Genomic DNA, 17,309 nt, shown 5'->3' on the forward strand with positions numbered 1-17,309 from the left:
CACTCCAAGTAGGAAATCGCCTATACGCTGGTCTTCTGTAAGCTCAGGTTACAATTCTGTGGCTTGATGTCTCCGAGCAGACCATTCTTGCTCCCCTGTCTGTGGACATCAGGGAGAGGAGGGAGAAAGAGACTTCAAAAGCAGCGCCACCTGTTCTGAGAGAGGCCCTTCCCACGAGAAAGGAAGCTTTGCAGTTAGTTCGTGGACATAAGCCCTTGAACTTGACTGCTTAAAAGATGTTTAACTTTCTATTCTAAGGACATAGTAACTGAGTTAAAACTCAGCTACAGATAATAGAAATCCCTAAATAACAGAATCTCAAAAATTGTCTTTGGGCAAGTAACTTCTCTATGTGACATTTTCTTAAAAACACAGTCCATAATAGAGCCAATGTCATTGGTTTGTTGTAATGATTGCACTGATCGGTGTTTATTAAGAGCTTAGAACAGTGCCACGTACGTTGCTAAGTAAATAGGAGTTGCTACTGTTAGCATTTACAGTCCTTACGTTTGCTTTTGTCCCATAAAAATCTGGGGCTAATGTGGTGACTGACCTGTCAAATCTGATCTCACATCACTGTTGGCTTGCTGGTTATCTTTTAAAACACATTCCTGATTGCTGCCTGCCATACAGCATTGTCTGCTTCATCCCTTTGACCAATATGTAGTTTCATGGACATACCTAGCTGCAAAGAAGCTGCTGGAATAAACAGTCTTTGCTATCACTGTGGAAGACAAATTGAACAATGTGAATAAACAAGAAAAACAAAGACTATTCTGAGCTTGCTATAGCAAGGGAGTTAGTCACTGTCACTTGGGCAGTCTCGGCCGAGACTTAAGGCAGTTGGAGGAGTAGAAACATCATAGAGGAGAAAAAGAAAGGCTCAGGTGAGCCTGACTGGAGGCTGTTGTGGAGAAGCTGTGCACAGGCTAACTAGAAGCAGAACATCCTATGTGTTTGGTTGGGGCACTTATTTGGCTTTCTCTGGTTGCCTCTAGTTGGAAGCAATGATAAAATTAGAGAAGCTCTCAGTTGTTACTAATCGAGTCTTGGCCATTTAGGGCCAGCTGTTACTGAAGTCACTGTTGTGCTTCCAGGGTTGTGTCTGCAGGTAGCAGTCTAGCTTCCTGCAGGTCTAACAGAGCAGGCTGGCTTCCTGGGTTGCTTGTGGTAGACAGAGGGTTGGTTTTCTGGGCAGGTTCTGCAGGCTGTGGGGTAAAGTTCAGCTTTTGTATATGGTTTGAGCGTTGTCTGCTTGTACATTCAGTCCCTCAGTAGTTACTGGACTATAACTTGTTATCTCAGTTATAGGAAGTTATAGTAAGGGCTTGTAAACAACAATGGTAGATGCTTTGCATACAGTATCTCACTTCATCATCACAAGGATTCTGAGAAGTAAACTTAATACTTAGGCAAGAGAAGTATCATTGTGAGTAAATGGCAGAGGTGACATTTCTGAAATTAGGTTGATCTGAAAACAAAAATCCATGTGTTTTTCTTTAGAGGCCTTAAAGGTTTTTGTTTCAGAATTACTTTGAAAGTGGGCTGCAAGTCCTCGTCCTCCCTAGGAAAATGTTGATGTGCACACAATGTGCATTTCAGCACAGAGCATCCCCATCTTTGATCAAGGTAGTTAAGGACCTGGTCTTAAGTGTGAGTCCCACTTTCAGCCACTGACCTCTCTTGTCACTTACATTCTCTAAGTCTTGGTTTCCTCTTCCGTAAGATGGAGACAGTTTGTAACCACAACACAACACGATAGAAAGGTAATGTTCTTGTAACAGAGTACTGTCTCTCTGACTCTGGCTAAAAACCCCTGTAGGTAGAATCACTTGTAATGAATTATCTGATTGTCAGTCTTAGGGAATTCCCTCCACTAGCCCAGAAAGCCAACCACAAACAAAACATGTCTTTTCAAATTGAGAACAGATAAAAAAATTCTAATCAAAAATTTAAAAAAGAAATGCAAATATCAAATTCAAACTTTTACAAAAACATTTGTGTACCAAATAGATATATCAAAGTAAATGTCCTTTAAAGACAGTACAAATATAAAATTATTTGTCTAATACTTTAGGGTATGAATTACCTGTAGTGGGAAGAAAAAGTGAAAGTCCTCTATCAGTAAGATAAGTTTAGGGGCCGGCGCTGCGACTCACTAGGCTAATCCCCCGCCTTGCTGCGCCGGCATACCGGGTTCTAGTCCCAGTGGGGGCGCCAGATTCTGTCCCGGTTGCTCCTCTTCCAGGCCAGCTCTTTGCTGTGGCCAGGGAGTGCAGTGGAGGATGGCCCAAGTGCTTGGGCCCTGCACCCCATGGGAGACCAGGAGAAGCGCCTGGCTCCTGCCTTTGGATCAGCGCAGTGTGCCGGCCGCAGCATGCAGGCCACGGCGGCCATTGGAGGGTGAACCAAGGGCAAAAGGAAGACCTTTCTCTCTGTCTCTCTCTCGCACTGTCCACTCTGCCTGTCAAAAAAATAAAAATAAAAATAAAGTAAAATAAAAAAAGGTAAGTTTAGGACAAAGAATTCTGTTTAGCAGTGAGTAGTAACTATTACAGAATAACTATGCCTTCGGAATACACTTGAGATTTCTAACTGGAATTTGAGGGTGTCTGTCACTTAAAGAGCTATTTAGGCTGGGAGAAAGGGTGACAGTTTTTTGAATGATGAATAGCAACTGACTCCTAGTAAGTTCCAAGCTTAGGAACTTAATCTCTTGGTGGAATACTGAAGTGGTTGCTCCTGGGAGAACTGGAAACACTGTTTCTCCTTGTATCTGATAGACTTGATTGTAGAAGCTTGTAATGATCCTGTCCTTTATTAAAGGCATTGTTAGCTTTGGCCTTGTTAAGATGTGAGACATTCTGGGTCACCTGAAGGTTGAAAATCATTGTCAAACTTTGGGCTGCTATGGCAATATCAGCATAATAGCCATAACAGAAAGTTTGACCAGGCAGTTTCACAGGGTAGAACACTTCACAGCCTGGTTATATTTCTTTCTTTTTTTTTTCTACTAGCACCTAGGACACTTTATCTAGAAATCAAGAATACCATTATAGGCAAATAAAAATAGTTGTTCCCCCCCTTAGTTCAACATATAGGAAATTTACTTTCTGACCAGATTCAGGGAGTGACAGCTTCCCCTGCCTCCACATCTACCACCTCCAAGTGTCTTCCACCATGTGGTGACTCCGTGTAATACATAGCCCTTAGTTATTGCAGGGATCCAGATATTCCTTTCAGGCAACTGGGTTAACAATATCTGTTTTATAGGGTTGTTATAAGGATTACTTAATGTATATGTATTTTATGCATGTTTACATATTTATATATAATTTTTGTATGTATGTTCATATATACATGTTTGTATGTTTTTATATACTTGTACTTATTTTTAGACTTGTGCAAATATATGTGTACACACATCTATAAGAATATGATGTTTGATAGATACTCAGGTTTTCTTGTTCCATTTTAACCTCTGCTCCCCACTCTGCCTCTGCTCTCTTTACAGTGTACAAAATTTACCCTTCTTTCCACTTCACAGAGATCTCATGCCCCTCCTTTCCCAGAGGAAATGACGTCATCAGAAAGGAATGCCCTCGCCCTGCCTGTGGCTGAAGCCACTAGTCCAGCATGCACCAGTTACTATTCTCCCCTTTCTCCTGCTACCATAGTCTTGGGACCCGTGAGAATGGCTGTATGCTCTTACGCCTGGCTGATCTCTCCTCACTGCTCATGTTCTAAGAAACATTACCCCTTACGATCATCTCTCCTTAGTCCTGCGTCATGGCCGTCGTACATCTTCTAGATCCCTTCGTTGTTTCAGTGTATTCAGCTTCTGTTAGCTGAAACATCCACACGTGCACACGTGCATGCACTGTGTTTTTCATTCATTCTTTTTTGTTTTGTTTTGACAGGTAGAGTTATAGACAGTGAGAAAGAGAGAGACAGAAAGAAAGGTCTTCCTTCCGTTGGTTCACCCCCCAAATGGCCACAACGGCCGGTGCTGCGCTGATCCGAAGCCAGGAGCCAGGTGCTTCTCCTGGTCTCCCATGGGGTGCAGGACCCAAGCACTTGGACCATCCTCCACTGCACTCCCGGGCCATAGCAGAGAGCTGGACTGGAAGAGGAGCAAATGGGACTAGAACCTGGTACCCATATGGGATGCCGGTGCTGCAGGCGGAGGATTAACCAAGTGAGCCATGGCGCCAGCCCATTCATTCTTTTAAGAAATTTCTCTTCTAGGGAGGAGAACAGAATGATAAGCAAGTAGAATATATGATTTGCCAGATGTTGATAACTGACGTGGAGAAAATAAAGAAGGCAGTAAGGAGTTTGGAGAGGGGTGTTCCTATTTTAAATAAGATGCTCTGCGAAGACCTTCCTGATAAAGTCTTACCACCCTCACATCTGTCCGCCTGCCTTTTCCTTCAGTTACTGCCCTGATTCTTCTTCTCCTTCATTCAGATACTACCTCCTGATCCTGTTTGTAGCACATCATCTGTCATGGAGTCCAGGGGACTTCCTTCAGTCCTTGTCCTGTGTAATCTCTCAGTGGCACCCAGCATGCACTTCTTAATTCCTCCACCACCCTAATGAGTCCCAGAGTGTCTTGGTATTGTTCTTACTTCTCTGGAAATGCTCATTTTTTTAAAAAAAGATTTATTTATTTATTTATTTATTTATTTGAAAGGCAGTTTCAGAGAAAGAGAAGGAGGGACAGAGAGATCTTCCTTCTGCTGGTTCACTCCCAACATGGCCACAATGGCCAGGGCTGGGCCAGGCCAAAACCAGGATACTGGAACACCATCCTGGTCTCCCATGTGAGTGGCAATGGCCCAGGCACTTGGGTTATCTTTTTCTGCCTTCCCAGGTGCATTAGCAGGGAGCTAGATGGAAAGTAGATATTGGTGGCTCAACCCATTGTGCCACAGCGCTGGTCCCAGGAAATGCTCATTGTTAACTGGGTCATTCTCCATCGCCTTTGGGTGGTGGAGTTTTGTGTCAGTCCTGGTCTTTTTGTGTTGTTGCTTTGTATTTAACCTTGTAGGTAATCTCAGTCTTGGTTGTGAATTCAGTTACTGTCTAAACTCTTGGGTTAACTTGGGTTAATTTTTAATTTTTAGCATGAAGCTAATTTTGAATTTTGAATCTGTGTAGCTCAGCAACCAATGAGTGATCTTCTGTAGACAACCCCCTCCCATGCTCCCTGCCTCGGGGCTCAGCGCTGGTCCATCCAGTTGCACAGGCTGGAGAACCAGACTCTTCTTTGATGCTTCTCTCTCCCATTTCAGTCTCTGACCAAGTTCTCTTTATCTTTTCTTCTAAATACCTTCCAAATGTCTCCCTCCAGCTCCATTTCCATTTCTCTCCCTAACCTCTTGGCTGCAGAGTGAGGCCTTTTTAACTCCACCCAGCATCAGCCTGTTTTCTTCCACTCTGGTTCTCCATCAGTCTTGAAGTGAGGGGAGAGGTGAGAAAGGAGGTGTCTGCCCTCCTTCAGCTCCTCCCCGGTTTCCCAGTGCAGTCGAGACAGTGTCGCACGGGATTTACTAAGCTTTGTGTGGTGCGTGAGATCATCTCCCCGCGGAGGGGGCTTTGGTCTGTTTCGTGTACCCTCATCCCGGCGACAGCACTGGGCTTGTCACGGAGTGGGTGTTCAGCAGGCAGTCAGGCCCCGCTTTCTCTCCTGTGCTCCAGCACGTTGACGTTCAGCGCCTTGAATGTCTTCTCTCTTCTGCCTTTCTCGGGGCATTCGTCTGTGTAGTTACGTCTGCCCACGCTCTTCTCCATTCTTGGCCAAATTTATATCTATTTATCCTTTAGTTCATCACTTGGACACCACGTTTTCAAGCATTTTCCGTGACTCATAGGCTGTTTTGTGCTACAGATATTATCCCAGTGCCCTTCTTTCATGAAACAGAGTTGTATTTTCATGTCATTATTTGTGTGATTGTTTTATTGGTGTTTGCATTTCTCATTAGACTCAGTACCCTGCTGGAGACAGGGACTGTGTCGGGTTTGCTGTCCACGCTAAGTCAGTTTCTAGGGAAGTGCCTGCCCATAGAAGAAACTCAGTAAGTGTGTGGTGCCTAGATGTTTAAAAGGTGGTGGTTTTACCTCTGTCACACTTCTCTGTTCTGGGGACCAGTAGGTGACACGAGTCCCAGCAGTTTCCCACTGCCGTACCCTCTGGGGTCGTGGCCAGTTGCTGAGAGTGTGAATACTGGCACAAGAGGAGACAATGTCTTGTCACAGAAACTTTTATGGGGTAGAGAGGAGGGCAGAAAAATTCTCAAATTGATTTAACGCTCTGTTAGTCCTGTTAGCAATTTTTAATAAAAGAAAAAAGTCCTTCTTAGTGAAGGAACATAACAATGACCCACCACTTGATAAAAGGACAGCAGCAAATGTTTGAATTGTGCAAAACATAATTCATTGTAAATCATTGTGCATCACAACAATGTATTTCACTCTCTCAAGTCTTCAGCTTAATTGGGGTAGAAGAGGAAATATAGCTTCTGGTCTGTATTCCAGAAATGAACCTCTGGATAGCATTGCATCAAAGATTTTTATGAGTAAATAATTAATTGGTTTGGAGCTGGCTGACAAATATAATTAAGCAATTTATAGTTGAAATATTCAGTATTTCTCTAATTAGTGACAAAGGAATACCTGAGGCTGTGGTCAGATGAAATACTTCCCAGATGAGTTGTAGGATAAAAGGAAATCCAGAATGTTTTATCATATATTTCTTCATTGTCTGTAATCAGAGTATTAAAGGAAAATAGAGTCTTACAAAACAGATTTCAGTTACGGTGGGCTGTGTGTTTTTATTGTAGTCTAAATTGGCCTAGCACATGCTTCATTTTGTTATATCCTTCATTATACTGTTTATTCCACTGATCTTCAGTGTAGAGGGAATGAGACCAATCTTAGAAATGTATAAATAAGAGTGTGATTTATTTCAGCTTGTCAGAAATGTTGATAAAATATATTTCAAATTGTCACAGCCATTTTGCAAAATCTACTTCATTTATTGAAGTATATTATAAGTGCCTCTTAGAAAATCAGACAAATGGAACAAAATATACTGTGTATATTTAATGATATTTTTGAAACATAATATTTCATTAAATTATAAGTAAAACAAAATGCAATCTAATGTAATAGATCTCTTGAGGGGAAACTCAAAAGCTTATCTACTAAATGGATTTCATCACAATGATGAAGAAGGAATTGCATGTTGTAAATTTTTCTAGTGAAATACTCAGATAATTTAAATGTCCGCCTATTTTCTGCCAGAAATGTTGGACCAGTCCAACTAATTAATTAAGGCTATCCATTCTTATTTCTACTAACTCTTGATGTAGTCTGTCTTAGATTGTTAGCTTTGTACTCTCTACATTGTTACCATGTGTGTCACTCCCTTTAAATTTAAAGGAGCCTCAAAGCTTTTTAAAGATTTATTTTATTTTAATTGAAAGGCAGAGTGGGGCTGACGCTATGGCATAGGAGGTAAAACCGCTGCCTACAGTGCTGGCATCCCATACGGGCTCTGGTTTGAGTCCTGGCTGTTACACTTGTGATCCAGCTCTCTGCTATGGCCTGGGAAAGCAGTACAAGACTGGCCCAAGTCCTTGGGCCCCTGGACCCGCGTGGGAGACCTGGAATAGGCCCCTGGCTTCGGATCAGCACAGCTCTGGCTGTTGTGGCCAGCTGGGGAGTGAACCAGTGGACGGTAGACCTTGCTTTCTTTCTGCCTCTCCTCTCTGTGTAACTCTGACTTTCAAATAAGTAAATAAATCTTTAAAAAAAGAAAGAAAGAAAGAAAGAAAGAAAGAAAGAAAGGCAGAGTGACAGAGAGATATGAAGAGACAGGGGAGATCATCCATCTGCTGGTTCACTTCCCAAATGGCCATGACTGTTGGGATTGGGTTAGGCCAAAGCCAGGAGCCAGGAACTGGATCTTGACCTTCCACATAGGTGACAAGTGCCCAAGTACTTGGGCCACCTTCTGCCTTCACAGGTGTATTAGAAGGGAGCTGGAGTGGCAGGCGATGAGGAACAGCAGGTAAAGCCATGGCCTGCGGCACTGGCATCCCAGATGGGCACTGGTTCAAGTCCCAGCTACTCCATTTCCAATCTAGCTCCCTGCTAATGTGCCTGGGAAAGCAGCAGCAGATGGCCCAAGTCTCCCACATGGGAGATTCCTGGCTTCTGCCTGGCCCAGGCCTGGTCATTGAGGCCATTTGGAGAGTGACCCAGCAGATGGAATATCTCTCTGTCTCTCCTTCTGTTGCTCTGTAACTCTTCCTTGAAATAAATGAATACATCTTAAAAAAAAAAAAAAAAGAATAAAAGAGACCTGGATCCAAAGTGGAGCAGTCAGCACTCCAACTCCAATATGGGATGCCAACTTAACAAGCGGTGGCTTAACCCACTCAAAAACATTTTTTTATATAGACATAAAATTAGAAATATACTTTGTATTAGCATTTCCTTGCCGCCTAACAAGTTACCACAAATTTAGCACCTTACAACAATACAGCATGGGCATTTGGCATAGTGGTTTGGATACCACTTAAGATGCTCATTGCCAAATATGAGTGCTGGGTTCCAGTCCAGGCTCAACTCCTGATTTCAGCTTCCTGCTAATGCACACTCTGGGAAGCAGCAGGGGATGGCTCAACTAGTTGGGTAACGTGAATTAAGTTTGGGCTCCTGGCTTCAGCATAGCCAATAATGCGTTTTGAGAATGAACCAGTGGATAGCAGATCTCTTTTTGTCTCTGTATGTGTGTCTATCTTTCAAATATAATAAATAACTAAATAATTTTTTTAAATATTGTCTTTGTCAGAAGTCCAAACGAGAGTTAATGGGTCTCTGCTCAAGGTCATAGGAAATTGAAATCAAGGTGCCCGTTAGGGCTGTAAGCGCACTGATGTTTAGGGTTTTCTTCCATGTTCACTTGCTGTAGAGAGAATTCAGTGCTTTACGGTTTTATAACTATAGCCCCTTCCATTGTCCTGGTTGTCAACTGAGGACGGAGGACTATTACTTTTTACATGATCCCCTCAGAACATGGCACTGTGCTTTCTTAAGGTTAGCATGAGTCTTGGCTGGGTCTGAATCTCTCTGACATCTTTTATGAGCTTATCTGATTAGTTCAGGCTTCCCAGGATAATGTCCTTCATTAACTCAGGGTCAACTGATTAGGGACCTAAGTTACAATTGCAAAATTCCCTCTGTTATATAAAATAACATAAAATAGGAATATTATTTCATAACATTTATTTGTAGAACTCACACTTAATGTGAGTTATAGAGTGAAACTTGGAAATTTGGAAGAGTAAGGTATATCCCAGAATTTTGCTTACCACAGACTTTGATAAAAGTCTAGAATATCAGCCATGTTTTAGAGATAATTGTTATCATCAAATATTATAATTATTCATCTACTTACTTGGTGTGTATCTGTGTGTGTGTGTTTTATTATTGTAGGCACATTTTTATTTGTACTTACCCAAATTTAGGGGTTGTATTGGAAATAAAATCACTTTGGAAATACTTTTATACTCTTGACTTTTGAATCCTTAAAGCAATAAAGGCTTCCCAGCAGTACCATCTGTCTTTGATAACTCTGATTTATTGTTTACCCAGATAACTACACTTTCTATTTCATCCTCTGGCTACAGCATATAGTCCGTATTTGACAACCAAGAGACTTGCCAGTGGTCTCAAGTGCATTCTGTTGTCCACTGGAGTTTTTTCTAAGACTGTCATCTATCATATTTCATTTAAAAATTTTTCTGAGGTCTTGAAGTTAGCAAATTATTAGTGCTATTTGAAAAACATACAGAACTAAATAGTGTATCCACACACACACACACACACACACACACACACACATTCATGCATGTACCTGTATGTTTATACCCATATACTGTATGTATAGTGTGTGTAATGCAGAATTATTTTTATGGAAGCAGTGATGCTGATAAAATAGCATGTGGTTTTCTTGGATTCCTAAGTAGTTTCATAGTGAAGCAGTATGTGACTTAAGGGATTTTAATATGTTGAAAGCTGTTTGCCACAAAGACCTGTTTGTGGTTCTGTGAGTGTAACTAAAAGGCAATGTATCAAATTTGAATTGTATTTTTATAGGGGAGTAATTAGAAGGTAATTTTCCAAGCACTTACTGCTCCTTACATGTGAAACAATGAGCAACAGTTCTGGTAGCTGTACAGAGATGCACAGACCTCATCTTATCCTGTTTAAGCATCTCATTTTCTTCTGTTTAGATTTTGATTGAGAGACTTCTGCTGTCTCTGTCTTCTGCAGTGTTTTCTTTGCCCACTAAGAAAATTTATGAAGATACATTTTGTGGCAAAAATGGAATTAAAAATATGAGTTTAGTTTAATACACAGATCTTGAAATTGACCCATAGTTCTATCATAATTGCATTTTTGCATCATAATAAACCCATAATTTTAATTCCATTTTGCTACAAACTCTTTTTAAAAAACACTTTGATCAGTAGGCACATGTCTTCTTTTAAAAATTTTTCATTTATTTCTCTTATTTGAAAGGCAGAGAGAGAGATCAAAAGTGATCTTCCATTCATTAGTTCACTTCCCAAATGCCTCCAACAGCCAGGGCCAAGCCAGGCTGAAGCCAGGCGCCTGGAGCTGAAGCCAGGTCCACTGGGTGGCAGCACCCAGGTACTTGACGCATCATACTCTGCCTCCCAAAGTGCTTGTTAGCAGAGAGCTGGATTGGAAGCAGAGGCAGAACTGGAACAAGGCACTCCCAAATGGGATGCGGGTATCCTAAATAGTGTCTTAACCACGCACCAAGAGCCTGACCTCACAAACTTTTGGAAGCCCCCTCATGCTCTGTCTTACTGCTGTCCATTGTAACATAGTAGGACAGAGTGCATGAAAGAGGAGAATATTTCCATTATCTTGTATCCTTCAGTGTCTTCCTGCAGACTTTGTGCTGTTTTGTCTCATTTTATCTCTAGCATTGTGGTGCCTTAGGGAGAACATTTTAAGTACTTCTGAATATTTTCTCATCTGTTTCAGTAATGTGGAAGCTTCTCTCTCTCTTTTTTTGTAAAGATTTATTTATTTATTTGAAAGTCAGAGTTACAGAAAGGCAAAGAGAGAGAGGTCTTCCATCCCCTGGTTCACTCCCCAGTTGGCCACAACGGCCAGAGTGGAGCTGATCCAAATCCAGAAGCCAGGAGCTTCTTCCAGGTCTCCCACGCAAGTGCGGGGGCCCAAGGACTTGGGCCATCCTCTACTGCTATCCCAGGCCATAGCAAAGAGCTGGATCAGAAGAGGAGCAGCCGGGACTCAAACCAGCGTCCATACGGGATGCAGGCACTGCAGGCGGTGACCTTACTCATTACATCACAGTACCAGCCTCATTTCATATATCTTTATTAATATTTTATTTTTCATATTGTGAATAAATTACCTTCTAAAGGCAAATGTTTTGGAGGAGGGAGAGAAAATTGTGACTTCATAGCAGCCTAATTTTCTTGTTTACTAAATAATTTAGGGACTACCTTTTTTCCCCCCAAGGTTTAATCACTGAAGAAAATATTTCCTGTTTCACATTTTATACTCTCAAGATGAAATGTATTTTTGGCTTCTGTTAGTAATATGTAGATTTGTGACTTTCTGGAATGAATTGATTATGTTTATGTTGTATTATACTGTGGAAGTAACAGCACTCTTAACAGATTTTCCAATATTAAAAGATAAAAACTAGCAGAGATCAGATAGGAAATAGCTTACTAAAGATCAAATAAGATGCTGGTGGCATTTTCAGTGGTCTAATGTTACTGGGCCCATTCTACTCTACACTTTCTTAAACAACTTAAAATATCTGAGTTTCATATAATCAAGAATGAAAATATCCACACATGGCAATTTAAGATTACATACCACAATTCCATTTGAGATATACTTGATACATGTATATAATTCCCCAACATCACAAATCTTTGTGTAGTTTAGTCTGTTGATATCTCTTTGAAACCTTCAGAAGAAAATGTTTGCCTAGAAAGATTAATGTAATTTTAAAAACTACACTTAAACTTCCAGTTGTGCCTTCAGAAACATCCTATTTTTCCTACCACCCATTTAATTCTTTGCATTTAATTCTTTGAAATAACCCCTGAAAATATGGTCCTATAGAAACACATTATAATTGGGCCGGCACTGTGGCAGTGCTGGCATCCCATATGGGAGCTGATTCAAGTCCCAGCTGCTGCACTTTCAATCCAGCTCTCTGCTATGGCCTGGGAAAGCGGCAGATGATGGTGCAGGTGCTTGGGGCCCCTGCCCAAGGGAAACCCGGAAGAAGCTCCTGGCTCCTGGCTTCAGCCTGGCCCGGCCCAACCCTTGCTGTTGTGGCCATCTGGGGAGTGAACCAGCAGATGGAAGGTCTCTCTCTCCCTCCCTCCCTCTCTGTCTCTGCCTTTCAAATAAATAAATCTTTAAAAAAAAGAAAAGGAAATACATTATAATTACAAAGATATGTTTGGGAAGGTAACAGAGCTTGTGATGGTAAATGTTTGACCTTAGTATACATTTATAACAAAGAACTCTGACTTCTGATGACCATTTGTAATATAATAGAGACCTGTGAGGGTCTCTCCCCCACACCTTTTGCTTCATTTCTAATTGGAGATGTGACGGTTAGAACATACCAGAAAATGATTATTATTTTTAACTGTGCAAATGAGCCAAGCATATATATATTATTTGTATCTTATTTGTGACTGTGATTGCAGAACCATGGGATATATTTTGGAAGTGGTGGGGACTTTATAGCTCATGTCCAAATTCTGTTCCATAAAGCAAGGAAACAAACCCAACAAAATTAAGTGGCTTGTTCAGGGACACACAACCAGTTACTGTCAGACCTCGTAATCAAGTCTATTATTAAAAGATGAATATGGATTATGTTAGTGACACATTTAAACATTCGACAACACTCCCAAGCAGGAAATGTTTCCTCATATTTGACATAAATCACTTACTTCCTATTGTTAGATACTTGGAAGGGATGGAGAACAGCTGGTGCCTGTAATTCTATTCTCATATAACTTCATTATTTCTCATCATTCAATTATCATTTTTTTCCTAATCTTTAAAAATGCCTTACAGCAGGGTCACACTTTTTTTTTTTAAACCACTGTAGTACATTTCTAAAGAATACTTTGTATATGATACTTAAAACAGGCTACATAATTGCAGGTCCCTTTATTTAAAAATTGTTAAGAATTTCCAAGATGATGACTACATGTCATCAAACCAAGTGCAGGCCCCATGACTGACAGGTTGTATGCCTGTGAAGTTGGCTTCGCAGGTTCCAGATGTCTTGCCCAGATTAACATACCAAACTGTATGTTTAAATAGTTTGATTCACCACAGAGATGCATGCTTCTTATAAAGAATATCATGTTTATCCCCCTTTCTCTGTTGATAAGTTTATGCTGGCTAATATCATTGAGGCTCTTCCAGAAATTTCTTGAGGAAGAATGGTAGAATTTCTAAACTTAGAAATAAACAATGTGAGTTCTTGGAGTTGCAGTGTCTTAAATGCAGTAACCAGGATACCCAGTTAAGACCATAAAATGATATGTGGACAATCAATGCTCACTATAAAATTGGATTTGATCTTGGGCATTTATTTGTAGGAGGATGCCTGGTGATTTATTTTTTTAAAATGTAAGTCGCTTAGGTGGTAGTGCAAATGTGTGTCCTCAAGTATGTGTTAGCAGAATTTTACCTAAGCAAAATGCTGGTATAATCATTCTAACCTTTTCTTAAAGTGAGAATATAATATAAGCTGTTGTTTGCATATATATTTTGTATGTACGTTGGTTAGCTTTTTGGTACATCTAGTCTATTTAAAAAAAAGCCAATGTTTATTTAAATAATGTAGGTAGAGACAGGAAATGTGCTTTTAAAATAAGCATTATTTGAAAATTTGCATACAGAAAAGAATAAACCTACTTTGACTAAAAAATTTTAGGTACAAGTAATCAGATACACAAGTGTTAATTTCTATGTGCTCATAAATTTTTTAGATATTTTATGTTCAGTAAACATCTGCTGTCTTTTTTTAGGGGAAAATAGAATTTTGAACTGTAATGCTATTAGGCTAAAGATTTAACATGTAAAGATTTGTGTTTATTAGTATAAATTTTAAGAGAATATTGTTATTTTTTAATATGTTGGCATTATACAAGTTCTTGCATTGCAGTGCTAATGTAAAGTTTACCAATAGCAAAAATAATTTGAATTTGTATTGCCTTTTTGCTGTCCATCCTCTTTTAGAGATAGCCAACAGTGCCACCATCAGAACAAGCAGGCTTTTCTGATTCTAAGTGTTGGCTTTCTTTAAAAAAAAAAAAAAAAAAAAGGAACAAGAAGAGAAAAATTCTGTACTTAAAGAATGGCCAAACAACCATATATGTTTAAACAGATAGTTAAAAAAGAAAAATGGGACATGCCAATGACATAATGCAACCCAATTTATTTTCTAACAAAATCAAATCATTAATACTGTTTTTCAAAGGCCTGTTCCTAATTTAGATCTTTAACTCTTTCCTGGTCATGCTGTCTAGGTGGCATTTTATGCATGTGATTTTGTCATCATCTTTAATTTGTCATAAGAGATAATCTCCAAGAAGTATATAAAAAATGAAAATAATCAGATCACATTGGTTTTGATAGCATCTTTGCTAATGTGAATTTTGAGAGCATTTTTTTCATTTTACCTTTTTAAAATATTTGATTTATTTTTCATAATGGGATTTAAAGAGGAAACTGTCAAATTATAATGATGATGATTTCAGAATCTATATGCAAGCATGAATCTTTGCTTTCATGGTCTGATACTTACATGATATGGTGTATTTATTTTTGAATGAAAAGAAACCTCTTCCCTGTCTTCCTGTTGACATCAAACGGTCCTCTGATATGCTAATCTAGCATCAGGGAGAGCACACATACAGGCTTCATTTGGACTTTTTCCAAGTCTGAAAGAAAATATGTGTAAAGAACTGACTTTGCAGCATTGCCTCCTCCAAGTAAAAACTGATGTTGACACAGTCTAAAATTAAAAATGTTTAATATTGAAATATGCTGTGAGAAGTATGCAACACTTAGTAAGACGCTGCTTTGCGAAAAACCTGGTCATCTAAGTGTTACTTGTTCTTTGGTATGTGATGTTACTCATGCAACAGATACTAAAATTGCAAATAAGCTCATTTCCACAGTTTATCTTATAATAAAGATTAACCTAAAGTTGTTACTTGTCCTCACAGATTTTCCATTTGGTATATTGAGACAATAGATACAGTGTTTTTCTGAATATGAAGTAGGAAGATATAAGCAGATTTCCTTATATTGTTTTTCTTTTAGCCTGCCCTCAGCTGGCTACAGGTGTAAAAATTTAGAGGTAATTGTTGGGGATTCTCTCAGGTATAGCGTCTCCATATTCAGTAACAAAAAAATCAAATTAATTGGACCTGTCAAAAATATTGTCTCCAGATGAAATGTGTTAAAGTACATATTTAAATTTTAATGTCTATTAATAAATATGCTAATTTTTTAAAGTTAAAAGTTTATGAAAATCTACTTAAATGCTATATTTCTTCCTATTGGTCATTTGTCAATATTGTCAAATCAGAAACCAGTTGCAACAATGAAAATAATTTCTACAGGGTATATCTTCATAAGGGTTATGAAGCTAAGAATTTTATTCTTGAATGAGTATGTCACTGGTGTAGTCTCTCACCAAATTTAATGTCAGAAAATGGGCATAAGTATGTGCCTCGGGTTGTCATTTATTTCAGTAATTGCTCTCTCCGGCACCGTTGCCTGCTCTCGCCTAACCAGCCTGTTGCTGCTCTCAGCATTTTTCAGCAGCTTTCCTGAAAGGTTTTCCTTCCATGGAGTTTAGTTTTATTCATTCAAAGCAAAGTGCAAGTTTGACTTGCATTGTGCAATATATTCATTAAAACTTTTAAAATCCCTCCCATTGAATTTTTCATAAATTGTGATATTTCAAATCACCAAGGTGTTTCAATATTGAAAAGGAATTCTGTAGTGAAACCTTCTGCCAGGAGAATTGTTTTTTAATGAAGATAATTGCCTTCAGGTTTCTAGACTTTTTTTTTTACTTTGGCTTTTCTTAAAATGAAATTTGACAATTTTCTTTTCAGACAAGAAACTATTTTATATAGATGTTTAATGTGTGAAAAAGATGGACATCACACAGATGTTGCTTTACATAGTTTGTACTGACATTAGGCATAATAGGAAAAAAGTTAAGCTTTGTCAGGGAAAAGTTGGGGGGTTCTTTCAGTATAGAAAACTATGGCGTTTTAGTTGATAATAAGTGTATAAAAGTGGGTGTTTTTCTGACATGGGTTTTTTTTTTAAGATTTTAGTTCTCATTTTGAATTTTTTCAAAAGCATTTTAAGAAACAGAAGAGGCTAATTCCCGAGAGAACTGTTTGGAAGTACTTTGTGCAGCTCTGCAGTGCCTTGGAACACATGCATTCTCGAAGAGTCATGCATAGAGGTAAGGTGGCATCATCAGCATATTTTAATATTGGCCTGAATGATACTTGTGATTAAGCAATTTAAAGTAAACGTCTTCTGATTATTGATAACAGTCATTCTTTTCAGGTTTCATTTCTAAGTTTTAATTTTACTAAAATGATTAACCTTTTAAGGGAAGCCCTACTTGTTTTTAAATTAGAATGACAATAGTTATTTTTCTTTCTGACTCTTCATCATCTCACTAGTTAATGTTGGTAAAGGAAAAAAAGACACAGGCAAGCAGTTGAATATGCATAAGCAAGAAATGGTTTTTCTTTCAAATTAATGATGTATTTTATGGCCACTTAGAATCTTAACCTTAATATATTCTTGATTATCAGTCAAATGTTGGTCAGAGTGTGTTAAGATTACATCACTAAGTAATTGATCCACTGATTTGGGGGTGTGAACATTTTTAGTACAATTTACCAAAGCAATTAAGATTTCTAAACCCACCAAAGTAAATGATATGCATAATAGCATTAACTCATGTTTGTATATTACATGTAAATATATCAATAAACCAACCTTTCCTTTAAATAAAGAGGACACACATTTACTTTATGCTTTGAATTTCACAAAAGATTATTTAGAAATGGAAAATAAGATGTATTTAAATGGAAATTAATAATGACATTCATCCTGCTACACTGATCTTTATCTGTCAGAGG

General features: G+C 38.9%; 1 protein-coding gene across 4 annotated transcripts in view; it reads left to right on the top strand.

The window, feature by feature from the left end:
* NEK7 (NIMA related kinase 7) overlaps positions 1 to 17,309 on the top strand; it is a 148,372-nt gene that overhangs the window by 94,211 nt on the left and 36,852 nt on the right. For all 4 annotated transcript variants that reach the window (XM_051821072.2, XM_070055072.1, XM_070055070.1 and 1 more), the window contains one exon: positions 16,510 to 16,618. In XM_051821072.2, the coding sequence (XP_051677032.1) occupies positions 16,510 to 16,618 (109 nt within the window). The remainder of the gene's footprint in view (positions 1 to 16,509; positions 16,619 to 17,309) is intronic.

The sequence above is a fragment of the Oryctolagus cuniculus genome, chromosome 13 (assembly GCF_964237555.1).
Source record: "Oryctolagus cuniculus chromosome 13, mOryCun1.1, whole genome shotgun sequence".
Classification (NCBI taxonomy): Eukaryota; Metazoa; Chordata; class Mammalia; order Lagomorpha; family Leporidae; genus Oryctolagus; species Oryctolagus cuniculus.